General features: G+C 39.8%; 1 protein-coding gene across 1 annotated transcript; it reads left to right on the forward strand.

The window, feature by feature from the left end:
* Positions 1-591: 591 nt before the first annotated feature.
* Positions 592-13,913, forward strand: aldh7a1 (aldehyde dehydrogenase 7 family, member A1). The gene is made up of 18 exons (XM_051683556.1): positions 592-807; positions 1,196-1,249; positions 1,355-1,420; positions 2,581-2,661; positions 2,742-2,865; positions 2,970-3,102; positions 3,212-3,256; positions 5,700-5,777; positions 5,906-6,003; positions 9,481-9,522; positions 9,626-9,720; positions 9,870-9,954; positions 10,031-10,137; positions 11,263-11,379; positions 11,454-11,551; positions 11,643-11,716; positions 13,514-13,589; positions 13,666-13,913. The coding sequence occupies exons 1-18, from the start codon at positions 601-603 to the stop codon at positions 13,718-13,720; spliced, it is 1,635 nt and encodes a 544-aa protein (XP_051539516.1). The 5' UTR covers positions 592-600; the 3' UTR covers positions 13,721-13,913.
* Positions 13,914-15,865: the final 1,952 nt, after the last annotated feature.

Genomic DNA, 15,865 nt, shown 5'->3' on the forward strand with positions numbered 1-15,865 from the left:
TATTTTTTTACTAATTAATTTTTTGCGTGGCGTAAAACAATTAATCTGTTGACTGCAGACTGTGTGTGGGTATATGTTACGTATATTTATCATTCTCTTAATTTATTCTTTTATTTATTTATACATTTTTTAATACATTGTTGTCACCATTTTAATCATTACAAAGAAGGAAAACCATTAATCGAGAGAGGAATTGCATGTTTTACAGTGCAAAAAGTTTAGCAGATAATGGTTTCGATCCATTGATCTCTGGTTTATGGGCTAAACACGCTTCCGCTACGCCAGTATAATATAACAAACCCTCAATTTAACCTTATAAAAACTCCACTTTAGTTTGGATAATAGCAGTGTGAACCAATAGGAAATTAAAATACAATACAAAAATGAAATATATTAAGAGAAACATAAACCATGGAATGTTCAATAATAAGAATTTATAAGAGAATAAGTTTGAAGAAATAGACGTAACATAAAGTGAAATTTTCCGAGATCTTTTTCTGTAATTGAATAAAGAAATTTGATCTTTCTTAAAGGGGGTGAGTCTCGATCTGACCAATCGGATGAGACGTATATCACGTGACGCTGGACGTGCCCGTGCAGATGTCATTCATGATGCAGCGCATGCTGACGCTGAGATTCGTGCGACTCTTTACTGTGAGGAATAAATTTGCGCTGAGTTATCGACCTTCCGCCGTGAACATGTCCACACTTCTCATTAACCAAACACAGTACAGCTGGTTAAAAGAGTTAGGCCTTAACGAGGACAATGACGGCGTTTATAACGGCTCGTGGGGAGGACAGGGAGAGGTAAGAGGATCTCACGCGCATGACGCGCGCTAAATATAGTTCAACCGCAAGAGCTTCATTCCTGCATGATGAAAAATGCACGTGTATTCGTTTATTGTCATTCATAGTCGTGTAAATGGTCAGTATAAACATATCTATACCTAAAAATTGCATGGCTGCAGTGTTTAAATAAGCGGCAACTAGTAAAATTGTTCTACAGCAGTTTCCTCATGAATGATGAGCGAGTTCAGACGGTCCACATCGCTGATAATAGTTTACTCTTTAAAGTGATGCAATCAAACATTGACAGACTGTACGAGTGTAAAACATACTCATGTGGTGTCAGATTGACATTTGGGTTGTTTTACACGACTAGAGAGTGCAGTTGAATGTGTTTTCTTTCATTCAGGTGATCACTTCATTCTGCCCCGCCAACAATGAGCCCATCGCCAGAGTACGCCAGGTAAAGATTACTGTGTACTTCACTAAACACCACTTTATTAAAGGATAAGTGCATATTGAGAGTCATAATGCTCTCTGAAGTTGAGTAAATGTTCTCTTTAAACAGGCTACAATGGCAGAATATGAAGAAACCGTACAGAAAGCACAAGAAGCCTGGAAAGTTTGGGCTGATGTAAGTTTTCATAAGATAATCAATAAAGTTCAGCTTTAACAAACATCTAGTGTTTACATACTACCAGCTAAAGGTTTGACACACATTCTCATTATTACAAATGATAAAATAATGATGACATGACGTGATGCTAGTTTTGTTTTGTCCGGATCTATTAAATTATTCAAAAATACAACAAATGCAATTCACACAAAACAAAAATACAACAAAACTTGAATTCACCCCTTCTATTTTGAACTTGTTTTCAGTTACTGAGTTAAAAATAATTTTGATATTTGTTCTGGTCTTGCAGTCAGAAGTGTCATGTGGTGTAAATGTCTTGAGACATGAAAATAAAACCATAGTTTCATTAAAACTGAAATTTTTGGGGCTTGAGTAGTGCAGAGTAATCTTTTATCATTTCTTTTAAAAATCGGTGAAACATTTGTTTTAAAATGGGATTAAACAAATGTCCACCAAATCAAAGTCATGTGGTGTAATTGATATGCACCATTTTGTTGGTTATTGTTTATGACAAAAAAATAAAACCGTTAGACCCTCCAGACTCTTTGTGAAGTTTTAAAAAATATATTATTTTGTTATATCATTAAAATATTCTGACATCTTTATGAAAAGGCACATGTTGTTCAGGTCATGTGGTGTAACTCTGAAAACTTCTTGATATTCTAAGCTCAAATTCATGATGTTTGTAAAAAAAAAAAAAAAATGTTTTACCTTGAAAAATCTGTTTGAAATGTTTTTTTGTAAAATTAATGATTAAGTTGTGTACACATGTATTTAAGGATAGTATTTTATACCTTTTACTTGATGGTAACATGACATTTTAAAATCATTATTTTTTAAAAAGGTTCAATTTCTACAAACTCGACAGATGTGTTTTAAACTAGATTTTTAAAAGGTTCCTCACTTATCTCCTTGGACAACCTTATTTTGCAAAGACAACACAAATGCAAGTAATTATGTACTGACTAAGTCATGTGAAATACATTAACTCTTCACTGTGAAAAAATGCATACATTGGCACAGTGAGGGTTACGTTAATGTTTTTGAGGTCAGAAGTTTTTAAACATCATGAGAAACATGAATTCAGTCATGTGTATTTTGATACTGTAAACACGCACCATTGAATGCTTGTCCTGTTTTCCAAACATGTCGTTCAGATTCCTGCTCCGAAGCGAGGTGAAATTGTCCGTCAAATCGGTGATGCTTTGAAGAGGAAGATTAAAGCTCTGGGTAGTTTGGTAAGATTGAACAACACGCACTGATGAATGTGTGAAAGTGCAGCACTGTGACGTGTGTGTGTGTGTGTGTGTGTGTACAGGTGTCTCTAGAGATGGGCAAGATCTATGTGGAGGGTGTTGGTGAGGTGCAGGAGTATGTGGACGTGTGTGATTACGCTGTGGGACTGTCACGCATGATCGGAGGACCCATTTTACCCTCTGAGAGTGAGTGACACCTGTTCAACCGTTCAGTTTTGTCTGAAGATGCAGTAATGAATTCAGATAAACAGGGCCGTGTAAGTAAAGTGAGTGTTTCTGTGTGTTTGTAGGGCCGGGTCACGCGCTCATTGAGCAGTGGAATCCTGTAGGATTGGTGGGAATCATCACAGCATTTAACTTCCCAGTGGCCGTTTACGGCTGGAATAACGCTATCGCGCTCATCTGCGGCAACGTCTGTCTCTGGTTAGAGCTCGTTAGACACCTCACATTTCTGATCGCCTTAAATGGTTTAAATTTGTATACAGAGTAACAGTCTAGCGTTTGTTAATGACTAATACTTTCTTCTTGACAGGAAAGGCGCTCCGACCACACCGCTCACCAGTGTCGCTGTCACAAAGTACATTTTCCCCTCTTACACATTTATTCATTTAACAGACATTTTTATCCAAAGTGACTTACTAGGGAGACGGGAACATGAGAATCAAAAGAAAAAATACGGTTATATGTTGTACATAGAAAATGAAACCTTTGGGAGTTTTACATTGTGATGTTATTTTCATTACAATTAAGCAAATTACTGTACAAAATTCTCATTGCTGTGATGTATCTGGCTGTTTTACTTTTTCTCATTACTGTAATACAATTCAATGTTACCATACTAGAGTACTTAATAGGGGAGAACGATTAATCGAAAGTGAAATCATGATATTATGTGCGATAATCAGACGGCACAGGCTGTGATGTAATTAAATAAATAGTACGCACATGCTGCTCTTACTGTATGTGGTCAGCTCTGTTCTCTGTAGTGTTACACATAATCAAAGCACGCGTGAAGCTAATGAGCTGTGTGCATTATATTTACAGCGCTCTAGGTTCACTAATGGCACAGTTGTGAAACTCTAAATATGCTTGGCTGCTAAAAGTTACTATCTAAATCTAAAGTAACCTCATAACAGTGGGTTGTGGACAGAAGAGTGAATGAGAGCATTTCTCTGCAGTAAAAGGCCATTGTCAACTCGACTACTTTAGTGTACAGGTCAAATTGCAATCATAATATTTGTCAAAATATTATTATTTTTTTTTTTTTTTTGTCCAAATAGCTCAGCTCTAATGCCAGTGACAGATGATTTATGAAATGTTGCTAGCTACAGCACTGTTAACATTAAATGTAATCGCAATCACAAATATTAAAAAAAAGTTTTAAATTTAAAATCAATTTAAATAATGTTTGTAATAAACTCAGCAAAAAAAGAAACGTTCCTTTTTCAAAACACAGTATTTTAAAGATAATTTTGTAAAAATCCAAATAACTTTCCAGATCTTTATTGTAAAGGATTTAAACAATGTTTTCCATGCTTGTTCAATGAACCATAAACAATTAATGAACATGCACCTGTGGAACGGTCGTTAAGACACTAACAGCTTACAGACGGTAGGCAATTAAGGTCACAGTTATAAAAACTTAGGACACTAAAGAGACCTTTCTACTGACTCTGAAAAACACCAAAAGAAAGATGCCCAGGGTTCCTTGCTCATCTGCGTGAACATGCCTGAGGCATGCTGCATGGAGGCATGAGGACTGCAGTTGTGGCCAGGGCAATACATTGCAATGTCTGTACTGTGAGACGCCTAAGACAGCACTGCAGGGAGACAGGAAGGACAGCTGATCGTCCTTGCAGTGGCAGACCACGTGTAACAACACCTGCACAGGATCGGCACATCTGAATATCACACCTGTGCGACAGGTACAGGATGGCAACAACAACTGCCCGAGTTACACCAGGAACACACAATCCCTCCATCAGTGCTCAGACTGTCCGCAATAGGCTGTGAGAGGCTGGACTGAGGGCTTGTAGGCCTGTTGTAAGGTCCTTACCAGACATCACTGGCAAAAATGTCGCCTATGGGCACAAACCCACATTCGCTGGACCAGACAGGACTGGCAAAAGTGCTCTTCACTGATGAATTGCGGTTTTGTCTCCCCAGGGGTGAATGTTGGACTCACGTTTATTGTCAAATGAATGAGCTTTACACAGAGGCCTGTACTCTGGAGCGGGATTGTTTTGGAGGTGGAGGGTCCGTCATGGTCTAGGGCAGTGTGTCGCAGCATCATTGGACTGAGCTTGTCGTCATTGCAGGCAATCTCAACGTTGTGCGTTACAGGGAAGACATCCTCCTCCCTCATGTGGTACCCTTCCTGCAGGCTCATCCTGACATGACCCTCCAGCATGACAATGCCACCAGCCATACTGCTCGTTCTGTGCGTGAATTCCTGCAAGACAGGAATGTCAGTGTTCTGCCATGGCCATTGAAGAGCCCGGATCTCAATCCCATTGAGCACGTCTGGGACCTGTTGGATCGGAGGGTGAGGGCTAGGGCCATTCCCCCCAGAAATGTCTGGGAACTTGCAAGTGCCTTGGTGGAAGAGTGGGGTAAAATCTGGTGCAGTCCATGAGGAGGAGATGCTCTGCAGTACTTAATGCAGCTGGTGGCCACACCAGATACTGACTGTTACTTTTGGGGACGCATTATTCCATTTCTGTTAGTCACATGTCTGTGAAACTTGTTCAGTTTATGTCTTATTTGTTGAATCTTTTTTTTTTATATTCATACAAATAATTACACATGTTAAGTTTGATGAAAATAAAAGCAGTTGAAAGTGAGAGGATGGTTTTTTTTTTATTTTTTTTATTTTTTTTATTTTATTTTTTGAGTTAGTCATTTATATCATTAGATAAGCATTGTTTAGTGACTTATTTTGTTTATCTAGGGTTTGTAGTTTCTGCTTGTGTTTGTCCGGTCTGCTGTCAGATGTTCATACAGTGTGTGATTTGTTGTAGAATTGTTGCTGAAGTGTTGGAGCAGAACAGTCTTCCTGGTGCCATCTGTTCAATGACGTGTGGTGGTGCTGACATCGGGTATGATTCCAAAAATGAAAGTGTGATTCACTTAATCAGTAGTAAATACACATCAAACCAAAGCCAATCTTACCTTCTCTCTCTCTCTCTCTCTCTCTCTCTCTCTCTCTCTCTCTCTGTACATGCAGCACGGCCATGGCTAAAGATGAGCGGGTAGGTCTTCTGTCGTTCACGGGCAGCACTCATGTGGGCAAAGAGGTGGCCATGATGGTACAGGAGCGCTTTGGTGAGTTTTACTTGCATGATCTTGCATTTACAAGCCATCACACAATGTAATCAACATCAGATTGCCTGTTTTTCAGTAATCAATCATGTCAGTATTTTCATGTTTGGTTTCACATGAAAATGTTTTGACTCCGGAGTATAAAGTGTTTGTTTATATGACAGAGCAGTGTTTAATGGTTAAGCCAGGATTTTGTGGTTTCATAAAGTGTTTTTTTTTTTTTTTCAGGGATGCAAACAATGAATGAATGTTACACTTGTATACAATTCAAGTCAGAAGTTTACATACACTTAGCTTGAAGTCATTAAAACTCATTTTTTAACCACTCCATAGATTTAATTTGAACAAACTATAGTTTTGGCAAGTCATTTAGGGTATCTACTTTGTGCATGACATGAGTAATTTTTCCAACAATTGTTTACAGACTTGTAGATTGTTTTACTTGTAATTGACTATATCACAATTCCATTGGGTCAGAAGTTTACATACACCAAGTTAAATGTTCCTTGGGTAGAGCCAGGGATAGAGAGAAAGAGAGAGAGAGAGACAGGAGTGTTAGCACACTTTCCACATTGTTCCACAGTTTCCAGGGGAACGGGATAAGTCGGAAAGAAGGAGGGGAGGGGGTGGGACAACAGACAGAGAGAGAGAGAGAGAGGCTCACCGGCACCCAGGTTCCCCGCGAAATGGTCCTCCGCCAACTGCACCGCTTCATCTAGTGATGACAGTTGGTTGCACTGGACCCACTTCGCAGTCCCTTTCGGTGGTTTGGCTAAGAATTGTTCCAGTACCACGAGATTATTGGGGGTGTCATAATCGCCGGGTTCCTCGGCCAGCACCCACTGCCGGCAGGTGTCATGGAGCAGTTGATCGAAGGCAAACGGGCGGCTGAATTCACTTGGCGTCAGGGTTCGGAACGGCCAGCGATGCTCTTCGGGCTGCAGTCGCCCCACTGCAGGATGGTTTTCTTCAGCTCAGGGGACCTCAGAAAGTTGTCGATCAGGAATTGTTGGGCAGCGAGTTGGGCCTCTCCGGTCAGCAGCGGTAGGAGGTGGACTGCCCACTGCGCCCGCGGGCATTCCAGAGCTTGGGCCATGCTCTCGAAGAGCTCCAGAAAGGCCTCTGGCTCATCTTCGCCAGCATCACATGGGGGTTCGCTGCTGCCGGGGTCGCGGCATGCGCCCCCCCGAGGTACCAAGCGCCGCAATGGCCGTTGGTCCTCCTTGGTCTCGAAGGAGCGCCACAAAGCGTTGTTGCTGCTCCGCCCGCAGATCCATGAGGGCCTGGTGTTGCGCCTGGTGGATGCTGGCGAGGGATCGAAACACTTCCTCCAGTGGTGAAGACGACTCCATAGCAGCGTACCTTCCTTCTTATCCCGGGTTTCGGCACCAGTGTAACAAAGGTTCAGGTTGGGCAGATAAAGGAGGAAGCAGGAACCTGTTTCCACATTTCACGTGAGTCAGTTTTAGTCACAAATAACCAGCAATTGCTGTACAGCTTCACTCAAAACATAAGCTGGCTTTTCAGCATCACTCAAACAGTCCGCTTTTCAGATTCACACAACATAAGATACTCTCTCAGGGAACAGACACGAAGACTCTGGTCTGCCTGTCTCTCCTCTCTCTGTGAACTGGCCATCTCTTTAATCTCCCTCGACTCTCACTGTGAACATAGATAATTAGTCACAATTCATCTCAGGTGGATGTCCTTACTGCTTTCTCTCTCCCCAGACGGGCGCTCAACCATGCCCTCACCTCCACACAAGGTATTGAAGTGGCCATCATAAAGCCCTGACCTCAAATTTGTGGGTAGAACTGAAAAAGCGTGTGTGAGCAAGAAGGCCTACAAACCTGACTCAGTTACACCAGGTCTGTCTGGAGGAATGGGCCAAAATTCCAGTAACTTACTGTGAGAAGCTTGTGGAAAGGCTACACAAAACGTTTGACCCAAGTTAAACAATTTAAAGGCAATGCTACCTGTGAACATTTTCTTAGTTTGGGGCAATGGAGAAGTCAAGAGACAATGAAGCAGGTTCAAGGTTAGCTCTTTAATTGTCAGTTTTCACACACATGACGGTAACCGTCATTATAAACAGAGGTAATGTAGCACACTCTCAGGCACTCTGTCTGTTGTGCTTTCTGGTCATTCTCTCTCCCCTCTGATGCTCTTTCATGCCTTTTTAAGTCTCCCTCTGCCATCACTATAATGAGAGACAGGTGTTAGAGATAATTATGAACCAGGTGACGAGCCTTACCGCTCTCTCTCTCTCTCTCCCGCAGACTGACGTATGACCACGCCCCCCATGCCTCACTACCAAATACTAACAAGGTGTATGTAAACTTCTGACCCACTGGGAATGTGCTGAAATAAAATTCTCTCTACTATTATTCTGACATTTTCATGTTCTTAAAATAAAGTAGTGATCCTAACTGACCTAAGACAGGGAAAGTTTTCTACAATTAAATATCAAGAATTGTGAAAAACTGAGTTTAAATGTATTTGGCTAAGGTGAATGTAAACTTCTGACTTCAACTGTAGCGCTTTTCTGACACTACACTCAAAGCAATTTACATTTGAGTTTTACACTGCACACCACCTTTAGGTGAAGTTCACTATTTAAATCGGTCACTTGTGATTGATGTCGGTCCGAAGAGTTTTTGGAGGGGGTGATTTTATTACAGCAATGGCCGATTGTGTGCTTGTCTTCTGCAGCGTCTGACAGGAATGGACCGTTTACTCTGAGGAAGCGACACTCGTTAAACATCTCGTTCGTTTACACAACTGGCACAAATCATTTGTGAATGAGAATCTATTGACCGACTTAAGAGATGTTAAACGAGAATGGTGCAAAAGAGTTACGATTCTGTAAAAGTGATCGATGTCCATACATTACAGTGAAGGATGTTATTGTAACTCTATTATTGCTCTTTTTTTTTTACTTTTATAGAAGTTATGCGCCGCAGTTCACAAACTAAAGGAAAATTATAGATCACTTTATCAAACACTGCATAAAGTTCTATAAAGGAAAAACTTGTTTAGCTTGTGAACGACGTTTTGTCGTTGTGTGCGTTTTGACGAATCAGTTGAATCAAAATGATTCAAAGGACTATAAACGCTCATTTATCGTCACCTGCTGGCATCTCCAGAAATGGTCACAGAATGAATCAGTCAATCTGAATGAATTTTGATTAATGGATTCACATGACTTGAGCCACTTGGATAAAATAAAATCCCCACTAATAATAGATACTGCATGAACAAGTAGAAAGTAAAAATAAAGTTGTGCGCAATTATAATATTATTATTTTTTTCAAAGAAGACCAGCTTGTGCTCTGTTTATGTATGAAACCGCGAGTGCTCCACACCAAGATGCCCTTTATTTTTGCATGAAGATGCCCTCATGAGTTGAATCCCTGTTTTTTGTCAGTTGTGTCATGTAAAACACAAATGGTAATCTTGTATAATGCTGATTTTGTGCAGGTCGTCAGCTGCTGGAGTTGGGTGGAAACAACGCCATCATAGGTGCATTTAAAGAGTCTTGACGTTTTGATTCATTCATATTATGAGATAAACTGTGTTCAGTGTATAAGGGCTATTAAGGGGTTTTAATGCTGTTGTGTGTCAGTGTTTGAGGATGCTGATCTGAATCTGGTCGTGCCGTCTGCTGTCTTTGCCTCTGTGGGAACTGCTGGTCAGCGCTGCACTACTACCAGAAGACTGGTTAGTGTAGTGGACTAATAATCAAGCACTCATTTAAACAAATGCACATTTTTCAGTGGCTGCATTTACATGCATAGGAATATTCCTTGATTATTTGTTATTTACTCGTATTCAGAATGTAATCTTACGTTTATGTCCTGTTGAATTAGATGCTGCATGAGAGTGTTCATGACATGGTGGTGGAGAGAATCACTAAAGCGTACAAGCAGATTCGTATCGGTGACCCCTGGGACCGTAAGTTCATTCATCAGTAATGTGATGCGTGTCTGTATTAAAAGTATGTGTGCATTAACTCTTGTGTGTTCAACAGCAAACACTCTGTACGGTCCGCTGCACACCAAACAGGCTGTTGAACAATATCTGTCTGCAGTAGAGCAAGCCAAGCAGCAGGGCGGCGCTGTTGTGTGTGGAGGAAAGGTAGCACACTGCATTCACTGTTTAATAGTGTGTGTGTGTGAGATTCAAGTCTCTGCTTCTCACTCTGTTTGCACTCTGTTTCTGTCGTACATTACACATGATGTTCCTCCGGCTCAGTGTTTCTCAATAGATATGAGTGATGTACCTAAAATACTTGCAGTATTTTCCATTCATGATATTCAATATTTGCTCTCAAATGCCTTTTTAAATGTTGGGTTTTTTTTAGTCTCTCAGAAGAACCATCATGTCAACCAAATGGCCATTGTAGCCAAGTAGATTCAAAATGTTTAATGGGTCTTTGACAAATAAGGTTGTCTGAGGTGAAAAAAATTAGAAATCTAGTTTAAAACACACTTGTCATGACTGTAGAAATTAAAAAAAAATTCATACATTTTTGTAAAACATTTCTAGCATAGCAACATGTCCTGTGGTGTAACCAAGTAAAAGTTTTTAAAAAATTTTCTAGGTACAATTGGTTTTTAAAATATCAAGAAGTTTTCTCAAGGTTACTCCAAATGACCTGATCAAAATATGCCTTTTCATAGAAAATTTATGAAAAATATTTAATGATCTGACAAATTTATTTTTATACTTTACACAGTCTTGAGGGTCTAAAGGCCTCCTCTCTTTTGTGTGTGTGTGTGTGTTTAAGCTATTTCAACCTGCATGACTTTGATGGACATACGTTTTTAAAATCATATTTTAAAATAAATAGTTTTGCTGCTTGGTGTTTTTTTTTAAATAATATTATTCTTCACTAGTCATATCAACATTTCTTCTGTCAAGAATTTCAGCTAATGAGACTTATTAAAAAAAAAAAAAAAAAAAAATGGCTTTAAAATCCGTAATTGAAAACATCATAGAGGTGTATTCAAGTCATTGTTTTGTTTGTCATTGTTTTCATTGCATTTGTAATGTCAAGTTTTTTTGAATAATTGAATTATTCACGTGCATCATCATTTTCCCTAATGAAATACAGTAAAAATCTAAATATAATAATCAAGGTATGTTTTTCACACTGTTTTGCACTAAATGAACAAACCATTTTGTAAAATCATGTTTGCAAGGTTTGAGCTTTCATTATGTGGATAATGTTCTGGATTGATGACTGATTGTGATTGGCAGATCATGGATCGCCCGGGTAACTATGTGGAACCTACAATCATCACTGGACTGCCACATGATGCTCCTATAGTGCACACAGAGACATTTGTACCCATCCTGTATGTGCTCAAATTCAAGGTAAACCTCTCCACTCTGTTCTTATCTGCACACACGGTCAAATGACATGATCAATAATGCTTGTGTGCTTTCAGACGGAGGACGAGGCATTTTCCTGGAATAACGAGGTGAAGCAAGGGCTCTCCAGCAGCATCTTCACTAAAGACATGGGCCGAGTGTTCCGCTGGCTCGGGTACATCTCTGTTCACCAACTGTTTGACTGTCAAACAGAAATGTTTTGGAAGTGTACTTCTTGATCACATGGTGTGTTTTTCTAACTGCAGACCGAAAGGCTCTGACTGCGGCATTGTGAATGTCAACATTCCAACCAGTGGTGCTGAGATTGGAGGAGCGTTTGGTGTGTATACATTGCATTCTGTAGCAGAAATGTACTTCAAGCACAATCAAAGAACAAATGAATGTGAGGTCATTTAGAACAAAATCTGGCCAAAACAAAGGTTTTTTTGTTTGTTTGTTTTGGTGATTCGAAACTGCTTGTCAGTATGAACTTTCAAGAAAACGTCTTACCAGCTGCTAAACACCTTAATACTGCCATTGTACCACGACATTGGTGGGTGTGACCTAGAGCTCCATCTACTTTGACATCTCCATCAAAGTTCCCTTCTTTACTCCATCGAGATCAACTGCAACAGAGTTGAGCAGAGTTGTTGAGCTGGTGCAAACATACCTACATGTACAGTCATTCACGTATAGACGTTTCCCAACACCATATCATGTGATCTTTTTTTTTTTATTTTTTTTTCTTAAGATGAATCAACAGAAGGATACAATGAAAAAAACAAAACAGAATACCAAACATTTCTCAATTGTAACAAGTAGTAGTAAAAATAATAATAATAGGCTACTGCGTCTCTCGCTTGAGTGTGCAGCATTCCGCAGCTCATTGGACACTTGATGGGCACGCAGTGAGCCAAGGAAGCACATTGCTACAGTGTATCTCTGCAAGCAAGCGACGTGATAAAAAAACCAAAAAATGTCTTCTGTTAATAATCAACGAAGCTGTCTACATTGCAAGCTTGCAATATTGGAGCAATCTAAATTCTCAAAGAGTGCCGTGACTGTATCAGAGTGAATTGAGGATTCTGTTGTCACTGATAACACATGGTAATGTCAAATTAGTTGATGTTTTTCATGTTGTCTGCGTATCCCATATTAAAATGCTCCTCTAAACGTCTCGCCAGCAGCACAGCCGGTGTCCAAATGTTTGCAAACAGTATACTGTTGCTCAGCTGTTTCGATCCTCTTTTTCTCTGATAAACTCATGGCGAAATGTTTACTGAGAACAGATGGGCTGTTCACACAAGATGAGTCCTTTCATTCAGAAACATCTAGATGCTAGCTGAAGAGAACAGAATGCAGAATCTTCTTAAAAAAAAGTTCACTTTGATGTACCATCTTAAGTGGCACTCTTGCCATATACAGACTAACAATTTTCAAATGGCAGACAAATATACAAGATTGCCCCCAAGTCTACCTCAGGCCTGATCATATGGGAATAAACAAAATATTGACCTCTACTGAAGCCAGTTTTTGACTTTTGAATGCTTTACTAGTCAGCCATATTAACTGAATTCTTATTCTAATCTCATTCTTCATTTGCGGGCTTTGAGCAGCAAATATTGATGTATCAGGATATCATATATTGTAATCAGTTGACCGCTCTGTGTCATACTATTTTATGATAACAGAAGGTGTGCTCAAAATGCACTTATACACCATTTTTACTAAAAGTCAATAAAAATATTTGAAAACAAATAAGCCACTTTTTCACCATCTGGCCAAGTGTGTATAGTTCTGTGTTGTTCTGGACCGATCTGGCCTCATTGACACTTGCTGTTTCTTTTTCAATTGTGGTGCAGCAAAGTTAGAATTAGAATGGACTGAGCAAGTGACCAATCGTGAATTGCCACTTCAATAAAGCCATTCCACCAGCATGGTTAGCAGGGAATGGTTTTTAATGGTAACAAATCATGCTGAAGTGTAAATGCTACTGGAACAGTTACTCTTCATATATAGAAGTGCTTGACATGATGGTGGAAAAGCTCTTTTTCTTTGTTATTATTCATTGACAAGACTGTTGGTAGATTCTGACACCTAACGGTCACTTCGGTTAATCTTGTGTGTGTTTACACAGGTGGTGAGAAGCACACAGGAGGAGGCCGTGAGTCCGGCAGTGACTCGTGGAAACAGTACATGAGGAGATCCACATGGTGAGTGTCGGTGTCATAACAGTGTTCATGTTCCTTGTATTGAGTTGATGATCTGACATGTTTCTGTCTTCTGCAGCACCATCAACTACAGCAAAGATCTGCCATTGGCCCAGGGAATCAAGTTTGAATGAAGTTCTCAGTGTGAATAGAGTCAAACACTAACTGTTTGTGTAGCTTTAGTTCTAATTCTGTTTTCATCCATTTGTACTTGCATATAAAATAAAACATAGACTGTCAAGCTCTTGACTATTTTAGAAGCACGCACTTACCCATACTGCCCTGCAACAAACTGTTTTTTTACCAATAAATCATGCTTCAGTAAGACTAGGTCTGGCCGAGTCTACATCTGTCCACTTATGAAATGATCAATGAAGGTTCAGTAATTCAGAAATCAAATCACTTTGTCACACAGCCATATACACAAGTGCAATGGTGTGTAAAATTCTTGGGTGCAGTTCCGATCAACATAGCAGTCGTGACAGTGATGAGACATATACCAATTTACAATAACATCAAATTAACACAACACAATTTAAACATCTGATATACACATAATTACACTCAACAATATACAAATAACATACACTGTACAGTATACAATATGCAATATATAGATACACATTATTCAATAAAAATATATTAAAGTATATATAGAATGTACAGTAGGTTGTATTGTACTGTATTGACATTCAGGTTGTCGGTTGATAGTCAGTTGTTAAGAGAGAACTTCTTAACGGAGTTTCCACATAGGAGAGGACCTGCTGTTCAAAATGGCGGAAAAGATTACGGTTTCTATAGTGAATGACTCTTGCGCACTGGCTGCCGCGAAATAGGGAGGAATACCCCCACTCGGAAGGCTATTTTTCCAAAGCACTGCTGTGATTACCTACGGCCAAATCACAGCAGTGCTGATGTAGGGCCATATCTCACTCTTGCTCATGTGATTTTGCTTATATAATATATGGTGTTTTATAAACAAGTTTCAGGAGGAGCAAGATAATTTAATCTGACCGATCACATCACTAGAGTAAGTGTATATAAACAGCCACTTACCTCTACATGGTGTCGAGTCTTCCGGCATTCAGCCCTGCATTGACCATGAATAGACCCATTGTAATGCCCACTTAATGGGTTATCATGCGCAAATTGTACTAACTGTTGTCTGAGGGTTTCGGTACCATTGCTTGAAGGGTTTGTCCTTTTTGAGCATCTGGAATACATCTGAACAAATAATTGTTTTACACTATGTAATGAATGCAATTGCAGGCTTTAGGGGTGAATTTAGCTGCCTTCCACAGAGGTTGAAGAGACTGATCCTCTTTTTGGTACTTGCCAATTTCCTAATTGGTAAAGATTTAGCTAAATGGTAAATCTCCATTTGTTTTGATGTATGGCAATATGTCCGGAGACTTCTAACACAACAGCTCATGACAGGGCATCTGGAACGACATTACATTGTCCTTTCCGATGCTTCACGGTGTAGTCGAATCCCTGTAGGCGAATAGCCCACCTAGTAAGATGGGATGTAGAGTGAGGATGATTAAAAACCCAAGTAAGTGCGGAATGGTCTGTGTATACCTAAAAATGATGTCCTTCAAGGTACTGCCTCCAATTTTCTACCACCCAAACCATGGCAAGACATTCCTTTTCCTCCGTGCTATAGGATATTTTGGCTTCTTGAAGCAATCTGGAGGCAAATGCAATGACATGCTCTCCTTGGTCAGTTGCTTGGGTTAAAACAGCTCCTAGACCAATATCACTTGCATCGGTCTGTACAGTGAACGCTTTGTTAAAATCAGGAGGGAGTAGCACTGGGGCTTTCTGTAAAGCATTAAATCAACAAAGGCATTCTGACATGCAGTTGTCCATTCCCATGGTACATCCTACTTCTTGAGCTCCAGTAAAGGTGATACCTATGGTACATCCTTCTTCTTGAGCTTGTGTAAAGGTGATACTTTTATGAGAAGTGAGGTATGAACCTATGGTACCAACCTGCAAGTCCGAGGAAACTTTGTACATCCTTCATGCTCTTAGGTTGTGGAAAATTCTTCACTACATCCACTTTGGAGGTTTCTGTCCTAATTCCTTCCCCAGAGACTACATGGCCTAGGAAGGTCAGTGACCTTTGAAGAAGGTTACACTTCTTGAGATTGACAGTCAGACTGGCTGACTCTAGGTTACTGAACACTTGCTTTAGGTTTCTGAAACATCTGTTGAACATCTCTAGAGTAGATGACAATATCATCAATATACACAAAGCAACACTTTCAATAAGA

This window comes from Myxocyprinus asiaticus, chromosome 42 (assembly GCF_019703515.2).
Source record: "Myxocyprinus asiaticus isolate MX2 ecotype Aquarium Trade chromosome 42, UBuf_Myxa_2, whole genome shotgun sequence".
Classification (NCBI taxonomy): domain Eukaryota; kingdom Metazoa; phylum Chordata; class Actinopteri; order Cypriniformes; family Catostomidae; genus Myxocyprinus; species Myxocyprinus asiaticus.

Coding starts and splice junctions, on each gene's coding strand:
- aldh7a1 (XM_051683556.1), top strand. CDS start 601: ATGTCATTCATGATGCAGCGCATGCTGACGCTGAGATTCGTGCGACTC. Junction 1,250..1,354: donor CCATCGCCAGAGTACGCCAG/GTAAAGATTACT, acceptor CTCTTTAAACAG/GCTACAATGGCAGAATATGA. Junction 10,138..11,262: donor CTGTTGTGTGTGGAGGAAAG/GTAGCACACTGC, acceptor TGTGATTGGCAG/ATCATGGATCGCCCGGGTAA.